The sequence below is a fragment of the Athene cunicularia genome, assembly GCF_003259725.1.
Source record: "Athene cunicularia isolate RWA chromosome 10 unlocalized genomic scaffold, athCun1 chr10_part1, whole genome shotgun sequence".
Taxonomy (NCBI): Eukaryota; Metazoa; Chordata; class Aves; order Strigiformes; family Strigidae; genus Athene; species Athene cunicularia.
Genome location: NW_020799112.1, coordinates 17,763,590 through 17,777,234, shown reverse-complemented (window position 1 = coordinate 17,777,234; position 13,645 = coordinate 17,763,590). Strand labels below are relative to the sequence as shown.

At 38.1% G+C, this 13,645-nt stretch overlaps 1 protein-coding gene across 6 annotated transcripts in view; it reads left to right on the top strand.

Moving 5' to 3' along the window:
- The window catches only part of ADAMTSL3 (ADAMTS like 3), a 190,637-nt gene that overhangs the window by 99,006 nt on the left and 77,986 nt on the right, over positions 1-13,645 (top strand). For 5 of the 6 annotated variants that reach the window (XM_026856436.1, XM_026856434.1, XM_026856437.1 and 2 more), the window contains exon 7: positions 13,060-13,186. In XM_026856436.1, coding sequence (XP_026712237.1) covers positions 13,060-13,186 — 127 coding nt within the window. Of the gene's footprint in view, positions 1-13,059; positions 13,191-13,645 lie in introns of those variants that run through there. The other variant, XM_026856439.1, reaches the window with a different exon arrangement.

Sequence of the window (13,645 nt, the reverse complement as noted above, 5' to 3'; positions counted from 1 at the left end):
ACATAGCCTTCCATTTCATTTTACTCCTTCTCTGAGTCTAATATCTCATAAACGCTATTAAGGAGAAAATTTGAAGTTTTATGGGATCCAGCCCAGAATGGCAAGTGTGAGTGTGTATGTCCATCTTGTATGTGTGAATGAGTATATGTTGTGATTGAATGAATTGATTGTGAGTATCTTTGTACTGGGAATCTACATTTCTAGATATATTTGTTATCATTACTTATTAGAGCTATGCTAATAAACTTTACACAGTTGGTGTAAAAACCATAGTTATAATATTTGGGGCCTGCCAGCTTTGCCCATGTCTTATTAGCAAAGAAATATTGCAATCTTAAGTTTTATGAACAGAACAATTTTATACAGAAGGGATATGTTATTGCAATTAGTTTTCTTTCTCTGCAAATGGTTGTTGCTCTGTTAAATGCCTAAAATGTGTGTGACTCAAAAATGCAGGATATGGCCCAGTGAGCAAAATAGCTTCATTATAGGGGAAAGTTTGACATATTTGGCAGAAGGCTGGTGCATGGATTACAGCAACATTAGTATATGATCTGGATGTTGCTGTGAGTGAGTTTTATGTGACTTCTATGTATACTGCAGTTCCAATACCAGTCATGCCAACACACAATGCATCTGCTGCCTCTGAAATAGAAGAAGAATTCCTTACAGTTTTCCTCTTCAGGAGACCACATTTGTCAATAGTACTTCACAGTGGTATCCAACAGCGTTCGTTACCCTGCACATTTAAAATAGGATGTACCTCTATACACTCTGGCAGCACTTGCCAAATAATACATTTCTTTTGCAGCATTCTTAGTGATGTCTCCTCTTCTAATACAAGCTTTCACTCTGGGGGGTGTCACAGCCTTTTGTAGGTGGTACATCTACAGCAGCCTTTGCTGTGTGTGTCCATTGCAGCACAAAAGTGTTATGCTGAATGTAACAGAGCTCTGGGTTTTTCAGACTCTTGCTCAGAGAGCTGTGGGGTTTCCCGTGTTTCCCACAGTGACCTCAAACATCTACCATCATATATATAGCATAAAATACACGTATGTACGAAATATACATAGTGTAGAATTCTCTTTGTCTAGAGTAATTCCAATTTTCTGAAGAACAGTTGAAAGCTATTTTTAATAAGGCTCCCTTCAGCGTTTCTTGTTAGTATTTTGCAGTATTCATGTATATATCTGACATCAAATGCTTGGAAACGTAAATAATCCATTTAAAAAGTAAACCAGGTAGTGGCAGATGAAATGAATCATTCCAGCAGCAGACACTGGAGCATTTTTACACCGTTAATGAGAATCGGTTGCTTTTCTCCATCTCTTCAATTTTTATTGTTTCATAATTTCTTCCAATTCCACAAAAATATTTTCCAATCTGAGAGAGTAAATTTAGGGGGGAAAAAAAAAAACCCAAACATTCAGCATGTTTAGGATGTACCTTGTGCTGTGACTTATGCAGTTTCATGAATTTATAACTGAACCTCATAAGCTGTTAGATGCTTTCACTTTATTTCCTTTAAGTCACTGGATATTGCTGAGGCATTTTTGCACAAAGGGAAAATTTCTTCTTTTTAAAGTCTATGATTGATAATTTAGTGTTGGATAATTTTATTGAGGTAAAAATAAGTCTCTGGTCATTTAAATAACCTTTTTCTCTTTGTGTATTGTTTTGGGGGCAGAACAGGGAGGTTGGTTACTTGTGAAAGGGTCTGTGGGAGGTTGGGGACTTCCTCAGAAACCTACACCGAGCTTTGTTGCTACTCCTGTTCAAGCAGGAAAAGAAAACAAATTGACATCTAATCTTTCCTGGAAAAATATGGTTATTTAGTCAACTGCTGTTAAGAGAGAGACAGCAAAATTGTGATTCTCCACAATTGTTGCTATAAGATCAGTCTGTTGGGTTCTGACATATACTTGGCACAGCCTGCAAATAACTTGGCAAGTGTTTTTACAGTTAACTCATCTAAGTAAACATGTCATACTGCTGATGTGGATATCTTTGCTTTTATGCCTGCGAGCACCAAAGAGTTAGTATAAGGAGACTGGCTTGCCTGAGTCCCTTTCCAACTGGTGCTGGTTTTGTTCATTTATTGTCTCAAAGTTGGCAGGTTTTATAAGATTTCAGCTTCCCCTCCTCCCCCCACAACATGATTTCACTTTCATCTGTTTTCTTATTCTTGGTAAGGTAGAGCTGCATCACGATTCTGCCTCTTGGATTCTTGTTCAGACTCTCTCCTTGGCAGCATATGAATTTACAAGGACAGTGAGTTCCTCTTGTCCAGCTTCAATTCAGATTCTTTACACTTCCCTTAACAAGCAGAATCAAACTAAATAATGCTCTGTCAAAGAAAACCGTGAGATGGCAAAACTGCTCTCTGGATAGGAGGTTTGAGGCTTCAGGGGAAGTAAAATGTAAAGGCAGTGGAGCAGGGAAAAGTTTATTGGGAAAGTTAATAAGATATTTTGGGGTTGCTTGAGGCTTCCCTCAGCCAAACCATTTGATCATGTTTTTAGTCTGCTACTGCTGTGCTTCTGTTACCAAAGCAAATATCTGGGGCTGGTGTGTTAAATGGGGACAGGTCAAAACTTCACTGCCGGGAGGATTTTCACACTTAACTTCTGATATTTTTCTAGTCTCTGCACAACTCCCAACACATTTTTTCATATAATGTATTCCTGCTGTGCCCATCTGTATGTGGGTGGAGACATTTAGAAACATCTGCATGTCAGACACATGTGTGGGCAACGTTTACCCAGTTACTCCGCCTGCTTTGGGGCCCTGCCTCTCCTTGTTTTTTGTTTTTAATTCATGCAGACCTGTTTTTTTTTTTTCTACCAGAATGCAGAATGGGATGTTACTCGTGTCAGTACCTGAAATGGTTACAGTGATAATTTTCCTAATATGGATTAATGAGTTTGAACAATAAATACACGCATCACCCAAAAAATCTGGAGTCCTAAGGAGCAGCCTGAGTAGTTGTGTCCTAGGCTGTCACAATTAGGTCAAAGATGATGTAAATCCTGCAGTGAACTTTCCATTTAGTGTCAGCAAGTTGTTTGTGTTCCGAAAAAGGCAGACACCACACTATACTTTGTAGCATATGGCATAAATTTAGCTGACATCAGAACACGTCCCATATGTCAAGTGCAGTGCCATCAATTTCTGCCATGCTAGTTCTTTTCTGTCACGTGTCATGGTATGGCAAGTAGGTATCTCCCTCACTCGCCACCAAGGCACTCTTACGCTTGATGTAAATATCTGTTGGAGTTTTCATTGAAAACAATTTTTGTAAGGTTTTGGAAGACTGTCACGCTTTTTAAAATGAGCTTTGCTCATCCTTAAAACTTAAACTTATAGCAGATTATTAATGCCTTCTGAATCTCGACTCCTTTTATTCTGGAGTTGCTTTCTCAAGGTGCTAATTTAAAGCATTTTCTGTAGTTTCCCTTTTGATTTCAGTAGGTACATTTCTTTGCCTGAAAATGTTTTAACGGGCTGCCCAAGATGCATGAGAGTTTTGGTGTTCAGACACTTAGAAAGGAATGTTTCCATCCAGTGTTACTGCAGACATAAAATTGTGTTTCTCACACATTAGTTAACTCTTGAATAGCAGTTTAAAAAAGCACCTTTTTCTTTTCAAAATGAACACTTACAATCTTTTTTTAACATTTAAAAACAAGAAAAAAAAATGTCCACATTGCCTTTTCCTCCTTCTCAGTCTTCAAACCTCAAGTAACTTATTCATGGGAAGAATTGTTTTTGAGATAGCTCTCGAGTTAAGTCAGCCTGCAGAACATGGCATTCTTTCCTGGGTACCATTAATTAGCAAACACATGGAGTAAAGTACATCTTGGAGTATGGAGGAATCACTGTGTACTCTGTACCTGTACCCTGCCCACATATTACTGTCACATTACACATATACTGCCAGTGTTGGCAGGCTGGAATTATCCACAGAGTCTAAGGGAGTTACTCATGTAGATCCAAAAAAACTTTCTGGCTCTGAGCTGTGTATCAAAATCTTCATATGACTACACATACATGTGACATATGTCATAAAAATGCAGAGAATGGCAAGCTCCAGCTGCAATTCAGCTGGGAAATGTTGGTGGCTCTCCAGAAGTCCCCCTGAAGGATGGGGCCATGCTGAAGCATGGGTTACCATGCCCTACGTAACCTGTTAGAATCTCCCTCTGTAGCCTCAGGGAGTTGGCTTCCTTGCCTGATGGAGGCTCTTGGCACTGCCCGAGCCAGCAGCTCCTATAGTCACTCTCCAAGGGCTGCACTTGCGCCACTACCAATGTCACAATCCACCTGGGATAGGGGTTCCCTTGTGCTGATGCTGTTGGCAACTCAGAGGCATGCTTTTACTGCAGGTAATAATAGGATACTCTCAGACAATGAGAAGGTCTTTTGAAATCACTTTTATTTTGCATCTGCCCACTGCTGCTAGAATCTGATGTCTCTCTTCAGATCTTGTCTTATTCTCCCTCCTACTGTTTCTTATGGAGAAATAGTCCCTATGGGGATTTCTTACTGTCTAAATTTATCTTTTCTTGTCAGATAAGTAGTGGCTTTCTTCTGATCTACAGTTTCTTATCTGTATTTCTTTTTTCCTAAGTGATTCTCTCTGCCAAGTTTTGTTTTAGTGAGCTTCGTACAAATGCAATTTTACTTCCCAGCCTAGCAAGTTCCTAAAGCGTGTGAGCAGTGATAGTAGAAAAAGTCACAACTGGGGTGTCGTCTTCAACCTAGAGCCTTAGTAACCTTCAAATCCCCCAGTGCTAACTTCACCTTCATATAGCAAGTCAGACTTGGCTGGACTCAGCCAGAAAAGCAGCAAAGTTATCTAATTCCATATATTGATTTCTTTTTTGAAAGCCTTCTCACAAACAAGAAGCCCGCAGGGAGTTTGTGTTCTATCCTCTGATTGTGTGAATGTGTAATTTTAAAATGGAGACTGTGTGGGAAAGGGTACTTGCTCCCCTACTGGGTGGTCCTATAATCTTTTAGCTGTTCTAGCATGTGACAGATCCTGTACTAAGAGTTAAATGTTTTGGAAACACGTTGTTTTATTTGATGGAAGTGGATTTACAGAATTGCAGAACACTCTTTAGCCTCTTGCCTTCAGATATAAAATATTTTCAGAAATATGTGGAAAGTCTTTTTAGGAGCCCTTTAGCATGCAATGAATTTTACGCAGTGTATTTTTTTTTTTTATCTTCTGGGGTTTTTTTATGGCTTTACATTCTTTTCATCTGTATGGATGGCTGGGGAATTTGAACATCGTGGTGTGTTTCCTCATGCCCATCATTCAGACATATTTTATGCCTCTGTTCTGAGATTTGCGTTTTGACACACTTTGCCTTTACTCCTTGCTTTCTCATCTACAAACTGAAAATCCTTACACAGAGGAAATTTTCTTACTCCCACTGTTACTAATACCCATTCAGCTTGGCAACTGGGATTGCTGCTTCATTTGCTGTGAAGTGATGGGCTGGGACATTCACTGTTAATCAGAGGATGTACTCAAGGTCCTGAAGGGGCTGTATTCTGTTTATTAACATATACTGAAGCCTGCGTCAGCTTGTCTGTACTGACCTGCACTTGCAGAGACGTGAGAACCTGTGCCACAATCAGGTCTTTGTTAGGCTGAGATTAGACATAACTGAAGAGTTATGAGACAGGACCATGTGAGGACAAAGTCATGTCTCGGACCAAGTTAAATCTTCAATGAAGATAAACCAGAGTTTAAAAGTGGTGCTTGAAAACTTATATTTCACACTACTTCTAAAAGTAACTTAAAAAACAACCAAAAAAAAAGAAAGAAATTACTTTCTTAATTGAAGGGATATTCTGGTATCTCTTTGCTCGCCAGAATCAATTACTTGTAGATGATGAGCATGGGAAAGAGACAGTGGGAGTTTTTTCCTTATATTTTCTCCAGGGATGTATTATATCTCTGTAGAAATGAAGTGCAAGATGAAGTTATCACAAAGCAAAAGATGTGAGCAGAGATTGCAAAGCAGATGAATAGATGGGCTTTGAATGACAGCAGAGTTTTACAGTAGGGCAAAGATACATGGAAAATATCGACTAAGAGAAGGATTTTCACATGATGGGTTTTATACTCATGTTTTTATTACCCTAAATTCCCATAGCCATATATAAAATCAATTAGTTGTTGTGTGGATGCAGACATTCCTAACATCTGCTTCTATTGTGATTCTGCGCTAAGACAAGTAGAGCAGGAGAAAATGCAGCAAATAGCAAATTGATGCAGTAAGATCTGTGTACTGTGATAGCACATGTGACTGGGCAGCAAAATACAGCCTTAATTTCTCTGGGTTTTGTATTTTTGTGGTGTGTTTGTGGAAATAGAAATCCCTTTTCTCCGACCAAGACCCTGAGGATTTTAATTTTCCCCATTTCCCCATTAAGAGTGATTCTAATAAACAGCAATAGAGATTTATCTTTTTGAGCGTGCAAGGATTTTTCACTGTTTCCTACTTTTGCTATGAAAAAGTTGAAATAAAACATGTGTCCTTTCTTAGTTAAGTCACAAGACCTGAAGAAGATATTTTTTCCAGGAATAATTCTGAGGTTATCTTGTGTTCTGTGCAATGCTGATAACCTTTAAAAGTATGTGGGTGTCTGTGTTCCATTTTTATCGTAGTTCTGGTCTCTTGTAAGGCTGAAATAAATAGTTTGGTTATAATAACCCAAGTACTACTCGCCTGGTGGCAGAGCAGTCACATCCCTTCATTGGATCTCTTTGGTGTAACAGTCTGCTTTCATTCTAGATTTTTCACATCTTGACACATTTCATAGGTAGTGAAAACCCAGTTGCACCTAGTCCACAAAGTCTTTGCCACCCTTCAGCAGATCAGTGGTCCAACCAATACAGGATTTGCTTACCTACATGTTGCTATAACAGACCTGTTGCTAGCTAATTTTAAAACATCTACTGAGCAACATGTACTGGGATAATTACACACTGTTCAGCCCTTGAGGAAAAGGATCTCCTGAATAATAACGATCACATCCTTGTGAAGAAGTAGAATTCTCATTTCCATTGGAGCATTCTGCAGTACAGTTCCTTGCTCAGCCGAAATATAGTATTTCATTTATATTTAATCACATTGGGCATTTCTCCTTCCATTATTTGCTGGGTTTTCTGCTTCGACTGAGTCATCTGTATGTTTGTGTTAAAATCCCACTAGCAGTCTGTTTCATGACTACACATGGTTGTGCATCTTTTGAAATAACCAGGCCAATGAAATCACACAAATGTGAATGTATTCAGAGTAGCTTTTATCTGGATTTCCCCGAGCATTGTGGGGTTTGCCCAGCAACTCTAGAAGGATGATAATTATGTTATATTGACATGTTGCTGAGTTGATTTTCTATTTTTATTTTACTAAACCAAATCACATGAGTAAAGGGCATCGCTCCCTTGACTCTGAGCTGCCAGTTCCTTGAGTAAACATAAAGCACTGCAAAACATAATTTATCATTCTAATGGAATCACTGATAAATGAGAGTCTCTATCAATCAAAAATTTATTAGTCAAAGTAGAAAGTGTTATAGTATTTAACATAAACATTGCTGAATATTTCAATGGTCTGTCTGAGAAAGAGCTTAGTCTAAGACACAGTAGGTAAAGAAAGAATGGCACTAGTGCAACTTCAGTCTTAATGTTTAGTGGAATTTATGTATCTGTCACAAATAAAAACAGAAGTGATTTACTCTTTTTTGGCCACTTCTATTAGGAGAGCTCGTTTTGTTTGTTTTTTCTGGCTATACCTGGATCTCTGGCTCCAGAGGACCATAGGAAGGGGGGAGCCCCTTTCTAAAGAGTAGTCTTGTCTATAATTATATGTGTTGCTCTGTATAATTTCATGTCTTTGATGGTAATAATGACACTTAACACTGAAATGGTGCTTGTTATGCACAGATCTCTGTTTTACTCATGTTTCAGGTAAGTATTCTTTTGTAGGACATAGATATATCTTAAGGTTCTTTATTTGAAGTGTATAATCTTGAGTCATTAGCATCCTAGAAGCATTTTTTATAGTTGACATATAACATTTATATAATTGACAGCTCACCTCCGTGTAAAGTGTTCTACAAAAAAGGGTGGTGTTCGTATTTTGAAAAGGAGCGCCTGCAGCTGGAAGTGAGTGGTCAGTTGAGGGAATAACACAGTTAAGGAGGTCTAAAGCAAAGCGAAAGTTGAAATTTCGAAACCTGATCGGGCACTGGGCTCTGCATTGGCAATTCTACTCCATGTTTGTAGTTATGTTTATGAAGAGAAGACTCTGAAGGGGGTTTGGGATTTGCTGGGTTTTTCAGTACAGTGCCTTTTTTGCCATATTGGAATCTTAGTTAGAAAGCCCTCACCTTGCCTTCCTGTCTGTCCATTTTGTCATCATAGTTAATTATAAACATCTCCTTAAGAAAGGAAGGTGGAAGATCCTTGAATTTAATAGACTATACTTTGACCTTCACAAACTGCAATTAGCAGTTTGTACTTAATTTCTTTAAGTATAATTTCTTAGCTGAAACCGTCCTAAGTGAATAAGAGCTGATGAAACAGCTGTGGGAGCTTGAGTGATTTTTTTGGATTCATATTTGAAAAAATATTTGTAACGTTCCATAGTCACCTCTGACATATCAACAGCAATTTCATTTTTCTCTTTCATCTGTATTACTATATTTTATACCCTGACCTTTTACTCTTCCTTTGGCTCTTTGAACTTACATGAACTATTCTGAGCATGCTACAAAATATTTAGCACCCTCAGTACTGGCTTTCACAATAGCACTAGCATACTGACATGTAGTTTAGAAGTTTGTTGAAGCAGATGAGCATTTCTGTTCAGTGCTTAATCAGATGCTTGCTGTGCTAGCTGCTTGTGACAAAACAGTATTATTCTTTTTCATATTTCTGGGGTTTTTTGTTTGGAAGAATACAGACAAATAAAACATTCAGTTTCTGTCCGAAAATAGTAATGAATCAGAGACATCTGTTGCTGAAAATAATCCCATCATATCCAAATTCATTGATACCCCATCACGGGTATCAATTTATCAACCGCACAAAGTACCCGTTTCCTGCGTGCCCTTCTTGTATTACATTTCTACTTATTATTCATTTTGCTACATATTGGTCAATATTCTCCCTGCTGCCTGAGGAGCTCGCTCACAACCTAGTCATTACAATACTTGTGTCTTTTTTTTTGGAATTATAGTATTTATGATTGCAGATTCTTAAATTGACAGGATCCCAATCTTTCTATTACACAGTTTCTATCATTTCATTTCCGCAGCCTATGTTAAAATCACCTAACGTAATTATTTCTGACTGTGCCCTAAAAGCCTGGAGATGTTTTCCCAATCTGCCTGTAATATTTATAGCTGATACCTTTGCTCTGTAAAGAGTGAGCAGTGTGGGGTAAATTAACCCTAACAAACAGCTTAATCGTGAAAATCATCAGACCTTTTTGGTTTCTGAGATGGTGTGTGAGCCGAGGAAGGCTGTTGCCATATATCATTTTCTTGTCCTTATTGCAGCTTTGCTTGCAAATACACGTCCTCTCTTTGAAATGTTTAATCAAACACTGTGTTTTTGTAATAGTTATTGGCTAAAATATGAATACCTTAAATTCAGAAGGTTTGGTGTCAAAATACCATATGTGTTTGAGGCCGGATTTCCAAAGCTATACCTTGCAACTTCTTGTTATTTTGGTGAGATCCATGGCTGTCCGGCTTGTCTCAGGAATACTGCTTCCTGTAAGGTTTTACAAACAGGCAATAAAAGCTAACTCTAGCCACCCAAGTTTGAAATACACTGCACCCTAGTGTTGATCACCCCACCCTAGTGTTCACTCATAAGATCCCGGGGGTAGCAACACTTCTTGAATTATCTCTAAATTTGAGACTTGTCACGTAAAATCTGCAGAATTTTTGGGTGCTTCATATTAAACGAAATCTGAAATTCTGTGCTCACTTCAGGCCTAAATTGGAACACTAATTTGAGTTACTTTCTAAATTGTGTTCCCAGATATCATTACTTGATACTCCTATTCTTAACAGTTGATAGAATCTCAGAAGGAAGTCCACAGAGGGTGAATGCATCTACCTGAACATACCATCGTGCTGGCAGAGGAGCTGTAAAGCTTTTCCCACATCCAAGTCCCTCACAGCTAGCACTCCTGTTTTATTTCTGTGGCATTTGTGTATTATTAAGAAACAAGCAATGATAATGCATGAAACTGTCCTCTAATGTATGCTGCTGTGCTGATTATCTTTTTTTCTTACATTCCCTGTTGAATGCAATACTACCTTGTGTTGTCAGTTGTATAATTTTTGTTATATGCAATGAGAGTTTGTTTTCAAGGTGTCTCTGTGGAATAGCATTTATTATTATCCCGCTGGGCTTTAATGAGCTGGTTTTGCAAGTACTCTGCTTGCTCAATGCACTCTTCCTGACAAAGGTTTGCAGGATCTGTAGCCTACGTATATACAACAGCTTAAACTAATAAAAATAGAAATTTTTCACATAGGGTAATACAATGTGCAGCTTAATTTTCCTTTGAGAACTGATGAGTGAATAAAGAGATTCTTAATATTTAGAAAATGAGGTTACACTGTGAAATGGAAATGTATTTGTGAGATCTGGGGAGAGATTACACTTGCAGTAGTTTTAAATTCCTCTCCATGTGCTAGTAGTATCTTTATGTGAATAAGAGCAGGAGAAGCAGTGGAGAGCAATAAAGACTGTAAAAGTCTACCAAGAGAAATACAGACTCTCTCAACTACTGACGTGATCCCTATCATTGCACCATCTGAATATTTCAGAATCTTTAGGAGATTGATTGTTGCCACATCCCTGTGTGAGGTGGGGAATTACAGTTCCACGCCTTTCACAGACTGGAATCGAAAAGCACTGGAAGTTTTCAAAAGTCAAAAAGAAATTCTGTTGTGGAGCTGGGAATTGAGAGTGATTAAGTCCAAGGCCAGTGTGTCAAGCACTGTATTATTATAGCCCTTGAAATTTTATCTGCTTTCTGATTCACACAGTGGTCAGTCAGTTCCTGTTTCTGAAATGGTGTTTTCATTCATTTCTCAATGCTAACTGGTGAGAAAGTGGGAAGATAAGCTTGTTTAGAGTCATTTGTTTACATCTTTCTGGATGTCAGTGCTGAACCCAGTTTTAACATAAAAATATCTTCAAGTAAAAACATCTTTAATCCAATCCTAAATTATAATATAATATTCCTGTATAGCATCAGTGTGGTAAATAAGCACCTGTTCTGAGATGGTTTGATTTCACACACAGGTGTGTTATTTTGTTTCATTTTTACAACTAAGTTTTTATTAACACTTAACACTATCATTAAATCATTGCAGTTAAGCTGCTTCTTTTTTTTTTTTTTCCAAATTAATTCTTTGCTGGGCTACATAGGATGAAGGTCTCATTTAGATGCAGGAACAAAATAATTTCCTGCTGCTAATGTAGAATTCTATGGTAAATCTGAACCTTTTAGTCAGGAGATACTGTTCAGTGCAGAATGTGTCTCAACTGAAGTATTTAATATAAATATATAAACTGTCCTCCATGATGCCCTTCTCCTAAGAGAATGCAGGATGTAGGGAATTGGAAAATAAGGGAAAGGACAGGAGTGTGGGGGGGGCTGGTTTGCTGTCTCTTCTACAGATGCATGAAACTTCGAGATTACATTTCTCTCTGTTGGGCAGTGGGTGTGTGTGATTTGTGCGGGGTGTGTGTGTCTGTGTGTGTGTGTGTGTGTGTTAACTCTGACTGGAGGATCCAACCCTGCCTCTCACGTGTGGCTTCAATCCTCACCTCTCCAAGGCGATCGTGTGTCAGTTTTGGCATAGCACAGATGCAGTGGATCTTGGCAGCTGAGACTGCCCCTTCCAAGCATTTTTATATAGGAAGAGGAGTGTGCTGGCCAATTTCAGAATTCTAGCACTGCTTTTAACTGTGAATTTCCAGAGTGCTTTCTATCAGTTTGTCAGTTTGGAGTTTGGTTAAATTCTATGTCCGTGATGAATTAGGTGCACTTCTCGGGGATGTGTGGATATAAGAGGCATGTAGGCTGACCTGAGAAAATTTGAAGCTGCAGATTAGCTTTTTACCACATTGCTCAGCATTTGTTACTCCCTGCAAATTTATTCTATGAAATGGTGAAGCGTAAGATAGATGAAACCAAGTATTTATCTCCCTTTCAGCAGGAGGTGCTTTTAGTCAGTGTTGTCTATTCTTCTTTGTCTTCCTATTCTTACTTCTTGGAGGACAGCTGATACGAAGAAAAAGCAAAAACTGAAAAAAATGTCTTTGATAGAATTTGGAGAGGTTTTGGTTGATGGCTCTTCAAAAACTTGGCTTGGAAATTTTGGCAGTGTTTAAGTTTGGGGGGTTTTGGTAATAATCATTGGAAAGTTTAATAGGTTGGATCTCATATTCAGAAGAGAACTGAATCATCCAAGTATTTTAAAACCTGGTTAGAAGTGTATATGTGATTGACATTGATGTAAGTGGCAAATAGGAGATCTACACAAATGCCAAATAAATTTTGAATGACCGAGACACTAGATTATGAGCACTGCCCACAGCTGCTTGTCTGTGAAGCTGAAGGCTGAGTTCCCTTTAAATATTTAACTTGGGATATTTCATTGCATTAATTCTTTCGCAGACATAATTAAACAGGTGATGAAAACCAAATTGTAAATCATGTTGGAAAGAATAATTCTCAATGGTATTCATTCACAATAAGTAGTGGGAAACCCATTCATGTATTTCCTGGGCTTGGATAGCTTAATATATCAGTTGTTGTGGTTCATCATCAAAATCATGGAAATGACAGTGTGCTTTTAAAATCCTAAATAGCAAGATATGCTTTGATAGAATGAGGCCAGCTCATAAAATCAAAAGGATAACATAATAAATAAAATACCAGAAACCTGAGCATGTCTACTACAGCTTTGCCCTCCTTCTGACTGTGGTGTTGATGTTGGCAGGCAGTAGGCTGTGATCGACAACTTGGGAGCAATGCCAAGGAAGACAACTGTGGAATCTGTGCAGGAGATGGTTCAACATGCAGGCTTGTGAGGGGACAAGCTAAGGCACATGTCTCACCAGAAAAAAGTAGGTTGCAAATTGATCCTGTGATAATTTATCCTTGACTATGTTTTCTGCTTGTATATTAACATACATATTGCAGCGTGTTGACCTTTTAACTATATACTTGTTTGCAGTTTTCCAAAGCTGCTTATTTTAAAGTCTGTGCTAGATTAGTCTATTGAAATTCCATGAGGGATACCACACATTAGGGTATAGCTAGGAAAGAATTTGAGATATGCATTTTTTTTTTTCTTTATAGAGCTACTCATTCATTCTATCAGGAATAACCATCAAGGTGCACATCTTATTTTAGAGGGTATCCTCATGTTGCAATATATGTGATGCTACAGCAAAATGTTTTTAAATCATGGAAACATCTTATAGATGGCTTTATGGAAATTGTGGACCGTGATTGAAAGCGCCTGGTTTTCAACTTAACATTGCTTTTTTTTTTTTTTTTTTTTTTTTTTTTTTTTTTTTTTT